At 34.7% G+C, this 15,394-nt stretch overlaps 1 protein-coding gene across 7 annotated transcripts in view; it reads left to right on the top strand.

The window, feature by feature from the left end:
- Positions 1 to 15,394, top strand: part of LRP1B (LDL receptor related protein 1B) — a 2,480,145-nt gene that overhangs the window by 1,350,286 nt on the left and 1,114,465 nt on the right. For all 7 annotated transcript variants that reach the window (XM_007494117.3, XM_056797188.1, XM_056797186.1 and 4 more), the window contains 3 exons: positions 5,764 to 5,986; positions 11,136 to 11,307; positions 13,354 to 13,497. In XM_007494117.3, coding sequence (XP_007494179.2) covers positions 5,764 to 5,986; positions 11,136 to 11,307; positions 13,354 to 13,497 — 539 coding nt within the window. The remainder of the gene's footprint in view (positions 1 to 5,763; positions 5,987 to 11,135; positions 11,308 to 13,353; positions 13,498 to 15,394) is intronic.

Raw genomic sequence — 15,394 nt, 5'->3', positions numbered from 1 at the left:
TGTTTGAGAAAAGTAGATTTAGGCCTGAGAAAAGAAATAAAAAAAGAAAATTTAACAATTAGAACTACCAGTTTTTATTCTTGAATTGGTATATTTCCCTTCTTTTTCAGTTTATAGCATAAAATTTATTAATATAAGTAAAATGTTTTTGATACAAGGGATGCGATAGTTTGATTGTTCTCTATGCTGATGAGAGCTCATTTTTCCCCAGAGGATAGAACCAAATCCTATAAGTACATGATTTAGGGAACTAAATCTTGCAACCATACAAGAAAAATCTCTGTTATGCATTAAGGTGCTCAGATCAAGAGGTAGTATATCTGTTATCTATAATAATATGAAAAAATATTCTGAATCATTCTTGATTAGATAAATGCAAATTAAAACAACTGTGAGATACCACCACATACTTATCAAATTGGCCAATATGGCAGTAAAGGAAAGGGATAAATGTTGGGGAGAATGTAGCAAAATTGGTACACTAATACATTGTTGGTAGAGTTGTGAACTGATCCAACCATTATGAAGAACATTCTGGAACATGTCTAAAGGGCTATAAAATGGTATAAAACTTTGATTCTGTAATCCCTACTGGGTCTGTATCCCAAAGAGATAATAAAAAGGTGGAAAGGAAATTGAGGAGATGCCAATCAATTGTGAAATGGATGAATAAATTGTAAATGTGATGGTGCTAAAATGCTATTGTACTATAAGAAACTGAGCAACATGATTTCAGAAAATGCTGGAAAGAAGTACATGAACTGATGCAAAGTGAAATAAGTAGAATCATAGAACTGGGAGAACACTGTACACAGTAACAGTAATATTATGATGATCAGCTATGAAAACTTTCCATTTTCAACAAGGCAATGATCTGGGACAATTCTGAAAGACATAACAGGGAAAGCTATTTACTACCAGAGGAAGAACTGTTGAGTTGGATGGATGTGAATCAAAACAATATTTTTAACATTTGTGTATTTCCAGTTTTATTTGGGGAGTATGGTTTTATGTGAGTACTCTCTCATAACAATGACCAATATGGAAATATATTTTGAAAGATAATACATATATAGTACAGATCAGATTACTTACCACTTCCAGGAGGGGGAAGGAAGGGAAGAAAGGGGGACAATTAGTATCTTATATATTCAGGAACAGTATGTTGGAAAGTGTTATTACATGTAATTGGGAGAATAAAATAGCTTAATTTTTTAATAAGTAGAGAATACTCTTTCTCTGGGGATATTCACAATGGGACTGAATGACCATTTGTCACTGATGTAAAAAGGATGGTGGATCAGGTATGAATTGGGCTAGAAAAAATCCCTTTCTTACTCTGAGATTGTATGTTTATGTGATTAAAGCAGGAGTCAAATAAGTAGAGAGGCAACACTAATAAAACAAATTTCAAGAAATGGGAAATTACAGAATTTTGGTATTAGTGATAGAAGTTGCAAAGTTGGAAGGAAAAAGTATGTTTAAAGAAAAGGATGAAAAATATGTCTTAAATTTAAATTAATAGTGAGACTTCCAAGAAGTTATGCCTTATAAAATATTGAAGACACTAGTCTGGATGTCAGAAAAGTGGTCAGAATAAGAGGTCACACTTGTTAGTTTTTTTTTCAAAGTAGTAAAATTTGAAGCCTTGGGAGTAAATGAGATTTCTAGGGAGAATATTGAGACAAAAGAAGAGAACCAACTAAAAAAACCTTTGGGAATGTTTGCTAAAAAGTAAGAAAGATGATAACAGATGATAACAGAGGAGCAGAGAAGCGGGAGGCAGTACAGGTGAATAAGCAGTGATACACAGTATATTCAAAGCTGAGATAGATATATACAATGGCGGGCATAGCTAATAATAACTAATATGCAGGAAAGGAGAGAGAAAAAGTGGTAGTGTAAAATGGAGATTTGAACCCTGGACTTCAATCCCCAGAAGTCCTTGGTACTTCCCAGAATTCACTATAATCTCACCTGAGTCTCCACCTGGGTGAGATCACAATTTAGTGTTTAACAAGCTCTCTGCCTCCCAAGAGCCTCTTCTTCTACTTCTATGCTCACACATGGCTCTCTCTTCCTCTACTCGGAGACTGCAACATGTAGTAAGTAGGTTGTGAATGGGCTAATCAGCCTATACACGTGGTTTATTATTTTGTATCCTTGATTTATAATAATCTTTGATAAACCTCATAAAATATAATATTTCTATTACTAGAAACTAAATTAACTTTTACAATTAATGGCAACTACTAGATTGGACGAGAACTCAAAATTTTTTAAAAAAGATATCCTAGATAATGTTTTCTAAAAGCCATGTTTTTCCAAGGCTTTTCAGCAAAGCCTCTTGACTTAGCTTGCTCCTATTGCCTGCTTACCTGCTTGCCTGCTATCTGCTCCTGCCTGCATTCATCAGCAATCTGGACCTGGACCCAGATTGCTCTCTCAGTCCCGACCCACCCGGCTCCAGTCCCAGCCCTATCAACTTTGGCCTCAACCCAAATTGTTCATCGCCCCAGGCCCAGCCTCAGGACCCAATCTGCTGGTAGCTGTCCCAGTTTCTTCAGGACTCACAAACACCATCTGGTAAAAAGGGGAGTGCTCTTCCTTAGGCTATAGGGACCACGGGGGGGGGGGGGGGGGGGGGGAAGGGGGGAAGGGACAACGAGGGGAAGGTAGAGACTTTTTCAACCCAGGAAGGATTGATGCACTTCTAAGCCAATACAAAGGACTTGAAGCTAGTGTGAAGACTCGAGGTTGAGACACTTAACATACCTTAAGACATAGGCCTTCCTTGTATCCACATTCTTCATGAAAATACTTACATACAAGTATCTCAAATTTGGCTCCTACCTGGCTCCTATAATCTAGTCCTTATTCTGTCTTTCATAGTTTGATAACTTTCTGTAGTCCTGGCTACTGACTGGGTAAATGCTTACTTGCTTATATCATTTTAATTGGGCCCTGATTCAAGGACCTGTTAGATTTATTTTTCCTTTACTTGGAATTTTTTATACATTAGACTTTGATAGTCTATATTTCATCCAGAGATTATCTTTTTTTATTTTGGATTTTTTTGGATGTTTTTGATTTCTCTTACCAATTGATTCATATACCTCATAACTCAGCCATGCATCCCTAAGTCATTTCTGTGTTTTTCAATCACACTCTTCAGGGGGGGATGTATTATTATTATTATTATTATTATTTTAAATTGCAAAGTTTAAATTTCTTGAGAGAGAAATTTTAGGCTAAGAAACATGATACCTCTCTGAATCCAGAAATTGAACTGTTTGGAGAAGACACCATGAAGATGCCTCCACAGACCACAAGCTATGCAGGAGAAGATCAAGAATGAACTTTGGGTGTGATATATTGAACATTTATTTGTATGTATATTTTCATGCCAAAGAGGACTGCCCCCTAACTGGATTTTTGTCAATGCGTCTAGCAATTATTGGTTTTGTTCTCTTTTCCTCTTATCCTCAAATTGTTGTAATTTCAAAGTTGGTATGTTTACAAGACCCAGGGGAGAGACTAGTCTTCCTTGGGCCTCAGGGGGAAATGTAAAATGGAGATTTGAACTCTGGACTTAAATCCCCAGAAGTCCTTGGTACTTCCCAGAATTCATTATAATCTCACCTGAGTTTCTACCTGGGCAAGATCACAATTTAGTATTTAACAGGCTCTTTGCCTCGCAAGAGCCTCTTCTTCCTCCTCTATGCTCATATGTGGCTCCCTCTTCCTCTACTCAGAGACTGCAAAATGTAGTAGGCTGTGAATGGGCTAATCAGCCTAGACACGTGGTTCATTATTTTGTATCCTTGATTTATAATAATCTTTAATAAACCTCATAAAATATAATATTTCTATTACTAGAAATGAAATTAACTTTCACAGTAGGGAGGTAAATAAAGAGAGGAGACAGAATGGAAAGGAGAAAGGGAGGGAGGCACAAAGAGCAAAAAAAAGGGAAGAAAGAAAGGGAGGGAGGGAGTAAGAAGGGATCTAGATGAAGCATAATGAAAAAGTGGTTCCAAGAAGAAATTAAATGTGTGATTATATTTGTCCAGTGTTTTGAGAGATTTCTAAGTAAGGAAAATGAAGAAGAGAGTTGGAGGAAGTAGAAAAGAAAGATGGGTGCCTTTATTATTTAAAATATGCCCCTGTTTTCTTTTATTTGTGTTTTTTTTTAATTGAAAACTTCTTTACTTGAAGTGTAAATTATTTGGAAATTCATTTTTATTTCATTGTGATAAATTAGTTTTAAAAGAACATTTGGATGGAAATATATTTTATGTCATACACACACACACACACACACACACACACACACACACACACATATATATATATATATAGAGAGAGAGAGTTATGTTCAGACACACCACAGCATAATAGTATTTTGATGTTTAAATTTTGATGAAGAAAACTGCAGTAACAAAAGCTTAATTAAAGTTAAATTAAATGGTTATTTTTTGATGTGAAAGTGATAGTACATTGTCAAACAATATAAGCCTGTTGAAAGCAGTAACTAAAAACTAATTCACTAAGTTTGGAGAATCGAATCCTCAATACTCCAGGCAATATTAATACCACTCAGTGACTGGAAATTGGATTATTCTTGAGATAGTGTTTAAGTCATGGCAAGATGGTCTTCTATTTACAAATGTAATTTAGTCTCATGAGAAGGTAATCTTGTTAAAATATTGTCAGGTTAATTGAAATTGATTTGTGTTTACTAAACATAGTGAATACTAATCAAATATTGGGCACAACTGCTTTGAAGATACAGTTAAGTCTTTGATATATTACTGTGCCAGTTGCTAAGAATGAGTCATTGCATTTTTTTTCCCCAGGGGGTCAACTAATTTCTTTTTCTTTTGCTTTTTTTTTAAACCCTTATGTTTGCTTTAGTATCAGTTCTATGACAGAAAAGCAACAAGGGCTGGGTAAGTGGGATTAAGTGATTTGACAACAAGCGTCACACAAGAAGGAAATGTCTGAGCCCAGATTTTAATCCAGATCCTCCCAATTCCAGCCTTAGTGCTCTATTCACTGTACTCCCTAATTGCCCCTAAACATTTATTTCTAGCCCAACCCCCCAACCACAATAAAATGGAAATAATGGAAAATGATGTGCAATGCCTTTTTTGAGTGCTCTGATTTGTAATATTTGAGGCAGTCGAGATTTGGGGGACAAATTTATTTTTTTTTCCATTGCTTACAAACAACACATTTGCTTTTCCATCTGTTTAATTCCATTCCAGGTTTGCGGTTCTCTACTACTCATGGCAACATTGGGCTACACATAAAAAAGGAGCCATAATAGCTTTTATATGAAACAAACATTGCTGTGCAATTTAAAAAAGCAGGTTGAATACAAAGCTGGGTAGCTCATATGCACTGGCATGGTGACTGTGCCAGCATCCAAAGTCAATGTCTGATCAGCCCCTTCTAGTCCCTGGTGGTGTATGTGTACCATTCATACATAGTTTAAAGAAATATTTCTCCAAATACAGAAACAAACCCCATATGATCATTTATTTGGGAGACTATTTTACAGTTGTTAGTTAACCTGCTCCCTCGTGTCCAGCAATATTCATTAGCAGATTTCTCTCTTTATGAGTGATATTTTATGGAAATGATTATAGAAGCTACCAGATGTAGCCACTGCAATGAATTAGAACCAAAAGTTCTGTTTTTTACAGATGGCTCCATTGGACATGTTTCCCTCCTTAACATTCAGTTTTCTTTCAACAGAAAACTTTTCTTTACCGACTATGGGAATGTTGCCAAAGTGGAGAGATGTGACATGGACGGGATGAACAGGACAAGGATAGTCGATTCAAAGACTGAACAGCCAGCTGCCCTGGCATTGGACCTGGTCAGCAAATTGGTTTACTGGGTAGATCTTTATTTGGACTATGTTGAAGTAGTGGACTACCAAGGGAAAAACAGACATACTATAATCCAAGGCATACAAGTAAGTATATTTATTGGAAGATGCAATGAGTACAATAAAATGGAATGATATCATTATATGACTCTGACCAACATGTGTAATGATGTGAATTTCTTCTTTGGTCAAGTAGAAGTGGGTGATAAAAATTTGTGGTACATTTAGTATCAAAGAGAATTTTCATTTTTATATTGTTTCTCATATATATGTTAGCTTCATCTCTCCCAACCCCTCAAATGCAATAATAAGAACTACAGGTATTTTAAAAGGAAAAATGTTATGACCTACTTACTAAAAACTAATTTAAGTAGTTCATTCATCAGGAACTGAACTATCAGCTGTCCCATGTGGTATCAGGGTATTTCGCTAACAAAGGCAAACTCTTTCTCATAAAAGTATATTTATTATTTTAATAGGTTGGATTAAATCCGATCTTCATTTCTATTCAAGAACTCTGAACACAGAGAACAAAAACCATGTGAAAGTCTCTGAGGTCAAAAGATCCTTTGGGATCTTGCTTTTTTCTTGATGAAATACAAGTTTATGTGCATAATTCTCACTAATCACCAAGGTGTAGTTCTTTAAGAGAAAATAACCCACTTTATTCAGTATAGCATTGTGAAACCTAATATTTTCCATCACCAGTTGTTTTAATCTCAAAATGAGATGTAGTCTTCATATTTTAGCGTGTTTCAATTCTCTGCAGGCTGTCATAATGCAAAGTAAGGATATTTGAGAATCCTCATGGAAAATCTTGGCCTCATTTCTAGTGACCTTTTTGCAAAGTCTTATGTTCATTCCTTGTATATTTTACTGTGGTTGGAAAGTGACATTTTTATGATGCTTAGGTTTGCTTTGCAATTACTTGGATATCTCTTCTAATGCCTCCCCAATGGTTAAGTTCCTTCTAGATTAGGAGTTTATAATCTGATGTATGTAGCCATAGATATGTCTATTATCTATCTATCTATCTATCTATATATATATGTATATATATATATACATATCTATATATAGTGAGAAAATTTATATGCTGACACAGAAAGCAAAAACCAAATCTCGAAACCACAAAAATAAATAGTTTATTGAGAGAGGACCAGTCTCATATTAAAGCTGGACTCTGGTTAGCAACTGAAGACAATTAACCTTCTGAGCACAGAGTTCCTATCAGTGGTATAGTTTCACCGGGCTGAAGTTGGCCAGTGTGCCTTGGTTCCAGGTCTTCGTCTTCATGTCTTGGTCCCAATGCCATTTCTTTCATGGACATAAGCAAGTCCTTTACCTCAGCCTTTAGCATGAAGGTTTTGCATGCCATGATGATTCAGTGGAGGTCAGCATAAAAATAGATTATTCTGAACAGTTATAAGGCATTAGGCTGTGGATTGTGCCATAGTCTTTGACCTAATGTGTGAAATGCACAGGATCAAAAACAAGCAGATGAGAAGGATGTACAGTTTAGTCAACCTAGTATGATTAAGATCAGAAGTTTAAATTATGAGTGGGAGAGGGGGGATAATATCAGAACAGAATAGCTTTAAAGCATTACAGAAAAATAATACTGAATTATGGGGCAAATAGGATTTCACATTCACAGTATATAAACTAAAATACAGTTTATATATTGCATAATATTATATATAATTATATAGTACATATAATTAATTATAATAATTATATATAAGCTATATATTTGAAAATACATATACATTTATAGAAACTGGAGTTCAGTAAATTGTATCCTTTGTAATCCTACCTATTTTACTTTATGCATTTAAAATGATTCTCAAAAGAAGTCTATAGGCTCCAAGAAACTACCAAAGGAATCCATGACACAGAAAAAATATTAAGAATTCCTGGTATAGAACATTATGTTTAAGAAGTTATCCAGCCTTTACTAAAATGTCTTTAGCCAAGGAGAGCTCCCTGTTTGTCAGTGCTGTTGGATATCTTTGACAGAAAGTTCTACCTTGTTTGTGAACCAATATCAGTTTCTTTGTGACTATAAACTCAGTATTATAGGCTCTCTCTTAGTTCCCTGTCGTGTTTGGATTTATGCCTGGGTGCATAATGAATATTCTACCACTCAAAGTTGCCTCCTGGTAATCTGCAGGGCAGCTTGAATTCTAAGTGTAAAGAACTGGCTGGGCCTTCTGAACTCTTCCCAAAGTATCATGGTATAGGCATACTCTGCATTTTTCCTTATACAACCCCATTGCCTTCATGCTGCCTCTTTAAAAGTTTTACATAAAGAACAACACAATATCTATGTGTAGGGAAAAGACAGTTACTTTTAGCCTTGAGGTTATGGTCACTAGAAATCTAAAGTCAATGTATTATCTGGATTTTTGTCATTTCATTCATTAATGTCACTTTAATGTTTATAAACTACTTTACCCTGAAGAAAAACAACAACTTTCATGAGGTAAATTCACAGAATTTAGAACTCAGAGGGATTTTAGAGTTCATTATTTGAACATTCACATTTTATGAAGGAGGACACTGAAACTTATGTAAATACTTTGCACATAGTCACATTGGTAGTAAGTACTAAAAAGTCAGGATGTCACATTTACCAGGCAATAACAGTGGACTAAAACTACCTGTAATTTCCTATGCTTGCTGTGTGATTTTAGGCAAATTTATGTCAGTCATTTAATGACTCTGAACTTCATTTTCCTAATCCACGAAAGGAATGGTTTGGGCTAGTGGACTTCCAAGTTCCTTTCCAGCTCTGAAGTTAGGTGATTCTCTGCTTTAAGCATATATGGTCAACACTGTTTTCCCCTGTGTGGAGAAATAAACTATAGATTCTTTGGATTGTTTCATGAGGGAAAAAAAAATCATCTCATCCAATCCTCTACCTTGACCCTCATCCTTCTAGTCCTCATTTACACAGAGTAAATGGAGATGTGTCCTAACCACATATTTGCCTGGAAGCTCATTTTCAGAAAGACTTATGACCAAATAAGATAGCAGATGTCACAGTAGATAAAGTGCTGGACATGAAATCAGAAAGACTTGAGTTCAAATTTTGTCTCAGACATTTAAAAGCTGAGTAACTTTGGAAAAGTCACTTAACTACTATTTGTCTCAGTTTCCTCAATTATAAAGTGGATGTAAAAAATAGATTTAATCTCCCTGGATTGTTGTGAAGATCAAATGAGAAAACATGTATAAAAGCACTTAGTGCCTTACCTAGCACATAGAAGGCATTATATTAATGCTTATTCATTCCTCTTCTTCTTCCCCCCAAAATATAATTTGATAGCCCCTAAAAATATGAAAATAGTATATCCACAGAAGCCTGCCTGCTAGGAATTAATTCACTTCTTTTCGGAGTCTTTTATTGAATCAGGGTAAAATGTAGGAAAGGGTAAAATACAACTCTGTTAACAAAAATAGCATTTGTCTAGACTCAGAAGGAAGAACGGGACTCATTACATATTAATATTGTGCCATAATAATCACTAACAGGGCCACAATCTTATAATTCACTGCTAGAATATTTTTTAAAAGAACTATTCTTTTTACATGAATGTTTATAGTCCTGGAATTTAGCTAATGAGGATACATACTGACATTCCTGTTTTTGATATATTATTGTATAAAGTCACAGGACCAGTCATTGCTCTCATGACTTTGCATTCAGTAGTGCACTTATGAACTCAGGGAGGAATAAAAGTAAGTAAGTAGGGGATACCTTACGCTTGAATAATTCTGACTAAACTATAAACTCAAAAAGCTTCCATGGACATTTATCAATTGATATTTGTATTTATTTCTTAAATGAACAAACACATCTTACCTTTTGTCTTAGAACTGAAGGTTCTGAGGCAGAATTGCTGTAAGGGCTAGGTAATTGGGACTGTGACTTTCACAGGGTCATACAGATAGGGCATGTCTGAGGTGAAATTTGAACCCAAGATCTCTTATCGCCAAGCCTGGACTTCTATCCCCTGAGCCACCTCACTATCCCTGTATTTATTTCTTTAAAGAACTTGACACAACCCAACCTGTTGTCTCTACTTATTTTAACTACAATTTTGGATCTTTGACTCAATGTGCATTTTAAAAAATAAATATCATAGTTTATGTAGATAAGAAAGATCTTAACAACACAGTCTCCAGTCCTATCCTCAACATGTTCTGGGTCACACCCCTTTTCAATGATGAGTGTACCCATTGAACAGAAACTGCATGAGAATGGGAGTTTCACCCAGTATGCATGCCATTGATATAATGGTGAGAGGGTAAGATCTTCTTGTTGTTCTCCATGGTTTCATGAGAACTTGCTGTCTCTCTGCATGAGAGAGCTCAATCTTTGGTATTGCTGCTACTAGGTAAAATTGCATTGTCTTTATTCTTGAAACAAAAGGGTCTGGTTATCTATTATGAAAAACTTCGAAAAATGATACAATTTTTCGCAGTGTTGATATTTTCCTTGCCATTTATTGCAAGTATGTATTTACCTCCAGGCTTATTTTCCACTCTAATTCCAGAGTTATTTAAAATGTAATATTTAGAGTGGATCATATGTTTAATTCAGAGGACTTAAGTTCTCCTTGCTTTGGAGCATAAAAAAGCAAAGCACTATTCTCTGGAATTTCAAGTAAACTGTTCTAGACAAACAGGTTGTATATAAAGAAAATATCTGGTTAAGTAGTGAGTCAGGAGAATATTGACCCATTCCTAATTATTTTGAAAAATCTTAGTCTTAAGTGTTGCATTCCTTTAAAAAATTAACAATGCATCATAACATTGTTTTTAATGAAACATGAATGAAGATACTGTATACTTATCAGCTTCCCTTGTATAACTTTCTCGTGTTGCCATTCCTAGAGAAAATTTTATATATTCCATATTTCTTTGTTGAAATCAGTCTCTTCAAATGGAACTTTCAGATACTCAGATATGTCTCTGATCTTCTAGATTTAGAAATTCCATCCTGTGATGCAGATTGCAACCAATTCACAGCTTCCCATTCTATAAGCTTTTTGTCTATTTCCTGCTATATTTTTTTAACATAGAGAATATACTCAATATCTTGGAAGTTTTCCTAACATTGTCATGACATTTTAGGGGTACCAGTGAAGTACTTTAATGATCCAACTGTAAGAGGTAAGATTTATGAAAAAAATCATTCTCAAAATTCATTTCCCCCCCTTCTTTGTAGGTGAGACATCTTTATGGTATTACTATATTTGAAAATTATTTATATGCAACCAACCTAGATAATTTCAACATCATACGGATAAACAGATTTAATGGTACTGATGTGCATGCATTAGTTAAAATGGAAAATGCTCGAGCAATCCGCATTTATCAAAAGAGAACACAGTCAACAGGTAAGATTTTATCCACCTTTGTCCTCCTTGTAGCCTTAATATCTGTGGAATAAATTGAAGCTACACCCCTACTACTTTTGTATAGGACCAAAGTATCTGAGTCATAAATCCTCTTGGCTGTGATGGCAAAAGTGTATTTGTCTGTTTGATAAAATGGTGTAGAGCTCCTGTCATAGGTCTAAATGACAAATCTTTCAGGTCCCAGTGACTCTTTCCTATAAGCACAGGATTGAAGTGACAGTTAGATTTAGATTTCAGAAGGAATTTCCCATCATGATATATATAGACAGGAAACACAGGTGTTGAGAGAATCTATTTGTATCATTTTGTGAGGCACAAAGGCTAAAAAAAGGTGGGTGTCATTGCAGTATCAATTTCTGGGCCATCTGGCTACAGTTGGATTCTTCTAGCTTTGCATTCCTAGTATACTAAACAATCTTTAAGAAATTAATATTATTGGAAGACAGCATGTTTCTGTTTCTAAGCACTCATAAAAACACTAGCCAGCTAATACTTAACATATCCTAGTGATGTTTATTCAGCAATATCATTTAGGATTTAAATATAGAAAGAGTAAACATACAATTACCATTATCAAATGTGTTAGTGGATTTTTTCTCATGTTGCAAATTAAATATTACTAAAGAATTGGAACCTTAAGTTCAATCAAACATATGAATAGTTGAGGACTCAATAATATTCACTGCAAGTTCAAGGTTAGAGTCCTATAAATCATATACTATGCTTGAGAAGAGAGATTGAGACAAATTCTCCTCTTTTGGGAAAAGGAATGAAGAGAACTAGAAGGACATGTATGAAGGTCAGTCAGCTATCAACCCTAGGAATGTGAGAGATAGAACATATAAATTACAATTTGAAGAAGAATTAGTGGGTTGAAATTGTCAATTATCGATTATGTTTTCAAACAGCTGCTGATGCAAAATAAAGATGATAATAAAAAATTAAGCATTCCTGATGCAATTCATCTGTCCTCTTCTTTCCATTTGTCTTCTTCCTTTAGTCATTTTGTCCCTTTTTAAAACATCTTGCCTTTCCTATTTCCTTTTTGTCCTCATCATTTTATCTTTTGTCACTCCTTTGCTCCCCAATTTCAACTCTCTCATCCCTAAACCCACTTTATAACCATTTAGCAGCCCTTTTGTAGAAGTACCATAGTGAGAATAAACAAGTTTTCTTATTGTGTGTAGAATCTTACTGGTTATGGTGGATATCAGCTTTAGTATGGTATTCAATTTGGTACTTGGTAACAAGTGAAGAGGAAAAAGAGAGCACCTATTTCATTGCTGGTGCCTCCTGTTCTGGTATCGTTTCCCTCAGTGTATATGGATTTCCAAAGGTAGATGTTTCTAGTTTTTCCTTTATCATTCTGGCTTGCCTACTTCACAAAGCTGTTGTCACAATCCAAGAGTCAAAACACAGGGGCATCTTCATCTTTTTGAAACAAACAAAAAAAATCCCACAAGAAAAATATTTTGCAAAATTATCTTTAAATGGCAATGAGGCCTATTTGCATGGATGTGCAAATTAATTCAATTTGAGTTAATCTTAAAAGTCCAGTTCTTGTTGTCACTAGGTAGTACAATGGATGAGTGCTGGACTTAAAGTAAGGAAGACCAGAGTTCAAATCCTGCTTCAGACACTCAGTAATTTTATATGAAATATTAACTCTTCTAACCACAGTTTCTTCATCTGTAAAACTTGGATAATAATAGATTACATTCCATAAGGGTGTTTTGAGGAGCAAATAAAATAATATGTAAAGCACTTTACAAATCTTAAAGTGCTAAATAAATGCTAGCTTTTGTTTTTATTATCAGGATTGTTTGGGAAATTTCAAGTTAAGACACTAAAAGTTCAATCACCCCTCTCTGATAAATTTGAATATTTCAAGGTATATTCTAATGTATAGGATTTTACTAGGATTCACTCCTTTTTTTTTTTCATTGTAAAATCTTCAACATGCTGATACACATAATTATCTTGTTTTGATAAGATTTCAAGCATGCTGTTTTTCATTTGTTGTAGTCAGAAGCCATGCATGTGAAGTAGATCCATATGGAATGCCAGGGGGATGTTCGCACATCTGTCTGCTCAGCAGCAACTACAAAACACGGACTTGTCGTTGCAGGACGGGCTTCAACTTGGGAAGTGATGGCAGGTCATGCAAAAGTATGTTCTTAAACTCAAACACTTTGCCAGCAGCTAGCATTTCAGAATAGGATTTTGAGTGTTAATTAGTATCATCATCATCCACAACAGTAATAACATGAGCCCTCGTCAGATAAAATTTGCCTATAAATACTCACCTATCTTTTCTTTCACAAAATGGTATTTGTCTTTTTATAATGGTGTCCTCAGGATAAAAGAAGGTTGAGGAACAGTGGAGTACATTGGAAAGGCTGCTGAACTTGGAAGCACATATCTTGAGTTCAAGTCATAGCCCTTTTATTTATTCCTGGTGTGACCTTAAATAGATCTTTTAATCTCTCTTGGTCTTATTTCATCAATTTTCATCATAAGGCTAAAGGACAAGACAAATTCTAAGATCCCTTCCACATTTAGTGGAATTATTCCACAAATTCAGTAATTTGCTGCAGTTGATAAAGCCTCTGACTCAATATTCTTTTGGAAAGAGTCATTCATATAATCAACATTATTTTTTACTCTGTATCCAGGACTATGCTAAATACTGGGGAAGATAAATTAAAATAAAATGTTTCCTATTTTCATTTAATTTGTAATCTAGTATGAAAAGATGAACTATTCATACAAATATGATAAAAGTTAGGATGATATGATACATGAATAAGATAGGATATGAAGTAGTATGAGAGCAAATAAAGAAGAAATCACTCCCAGGGGTTTTTGGAGGGTGGGTATAGGAGAGCATATACATATTAGGAATAGGGAAAACAGAGAAAACTTCATGCAGGAAATATTATTTGAACTCATACTTGAAAAATAGATAGGAATTCCAAAGGGATTCCTTTGGGGAAAGCATTTAGGGAAAGCATTACCCTTAGGGAAAGCATTGCATGTATAAGGAATTAAATTCAATTCAGCAAGCCCCAATTTAAGAAACTGTGTGATATCCATTTCTATGGACTGAATGATGGATCAGGTTTCAGAAGAATTACTTGGAATCCTAGCTAGTCCATATATATATCTATATATCTATATATATATATCTACATATATATATATATATATATATGATACTGAACAAGTTGTTTAACTCTTCTTAGCCTCAGCTTCAACATTTGTAAAATTGAATTATATTAGATAACATTAGTTGTCTATAATAGTCTGAATAGAGTTGTTCATTGGCATTAGTTTCTATTTTAGCACTTAGTCAATTAATAGACATTTATTAAGTGCCTACTATGTGACAGGTGCTGCGCTAAACACTGGGGATACAAAAAGAAGCAAAAGATAGTCCCTCAATAAGCTTACAATTTATGGCACAAGCTTCATCCTATGAGTATAAAATGTTCCTACTGAAATTCCCAGAGAGTAAAGGTCTTACATTTTACAGGATCATCAATTTTCAGAATTAGAAGGGACCTAAGTCTCTACCTAGTCCAATAGACATCTAAAAAGGAATCCCTACCCTAAATTCAACATAATTTACAGTCATTCTGTCTATTTGAAACCTTCAATGAAGGAAAAACTCATTAACTCCTGAAGCAGCACATTCCAGTTTTATATTGTTCTAATTATAAGGTCTCATATTGAGCCTAAATTGGTCTCCTTTTAAAATGACACCTAAAGTAAATAGAATTCCCAGGCAACCTAACCTTACCCCTTAGATTTCTTTCATATTCACATTAGCATGCATACTTCAATGAAAATAATAACAAGTTTAGCATCAAGTGATCTGGGTTCAAATGTGAGATTTGCTACTTACTAATCAGTGACATCAGGAAAGTCACTTCCTTTGTTAGTTGACTAGAAGGATAGGTTAGGAATTTAGAAGCTCTCTATTGTAGAATACTACAAATCTGCCATGGTTAAGTGAATGGGCAAATTTGGGGAAGAGGTGGGTGAGTATTCCAGATGTAGGAAA

This window comes from Monodelphis domestica, chromosome 4 (assembly GCF_027887165.1).
Source record: "Monodelphis domestica isolate mMonDom1 chromosome 4, mMonDom1.pri, whole genome shotgun sequence".
In the NCBI taxonomy this organism is placed as follows: Eukaryota; Metazoa; Chordata; class Mammalia; order Didelphimorphia; family Didelphidae; genus Monodelphis; species Monodelphis domestica.
Note: the sequence above shows the minus strand (reverse complement) of the source record. Positions and strands in the feature narration are given on the sequence as shown.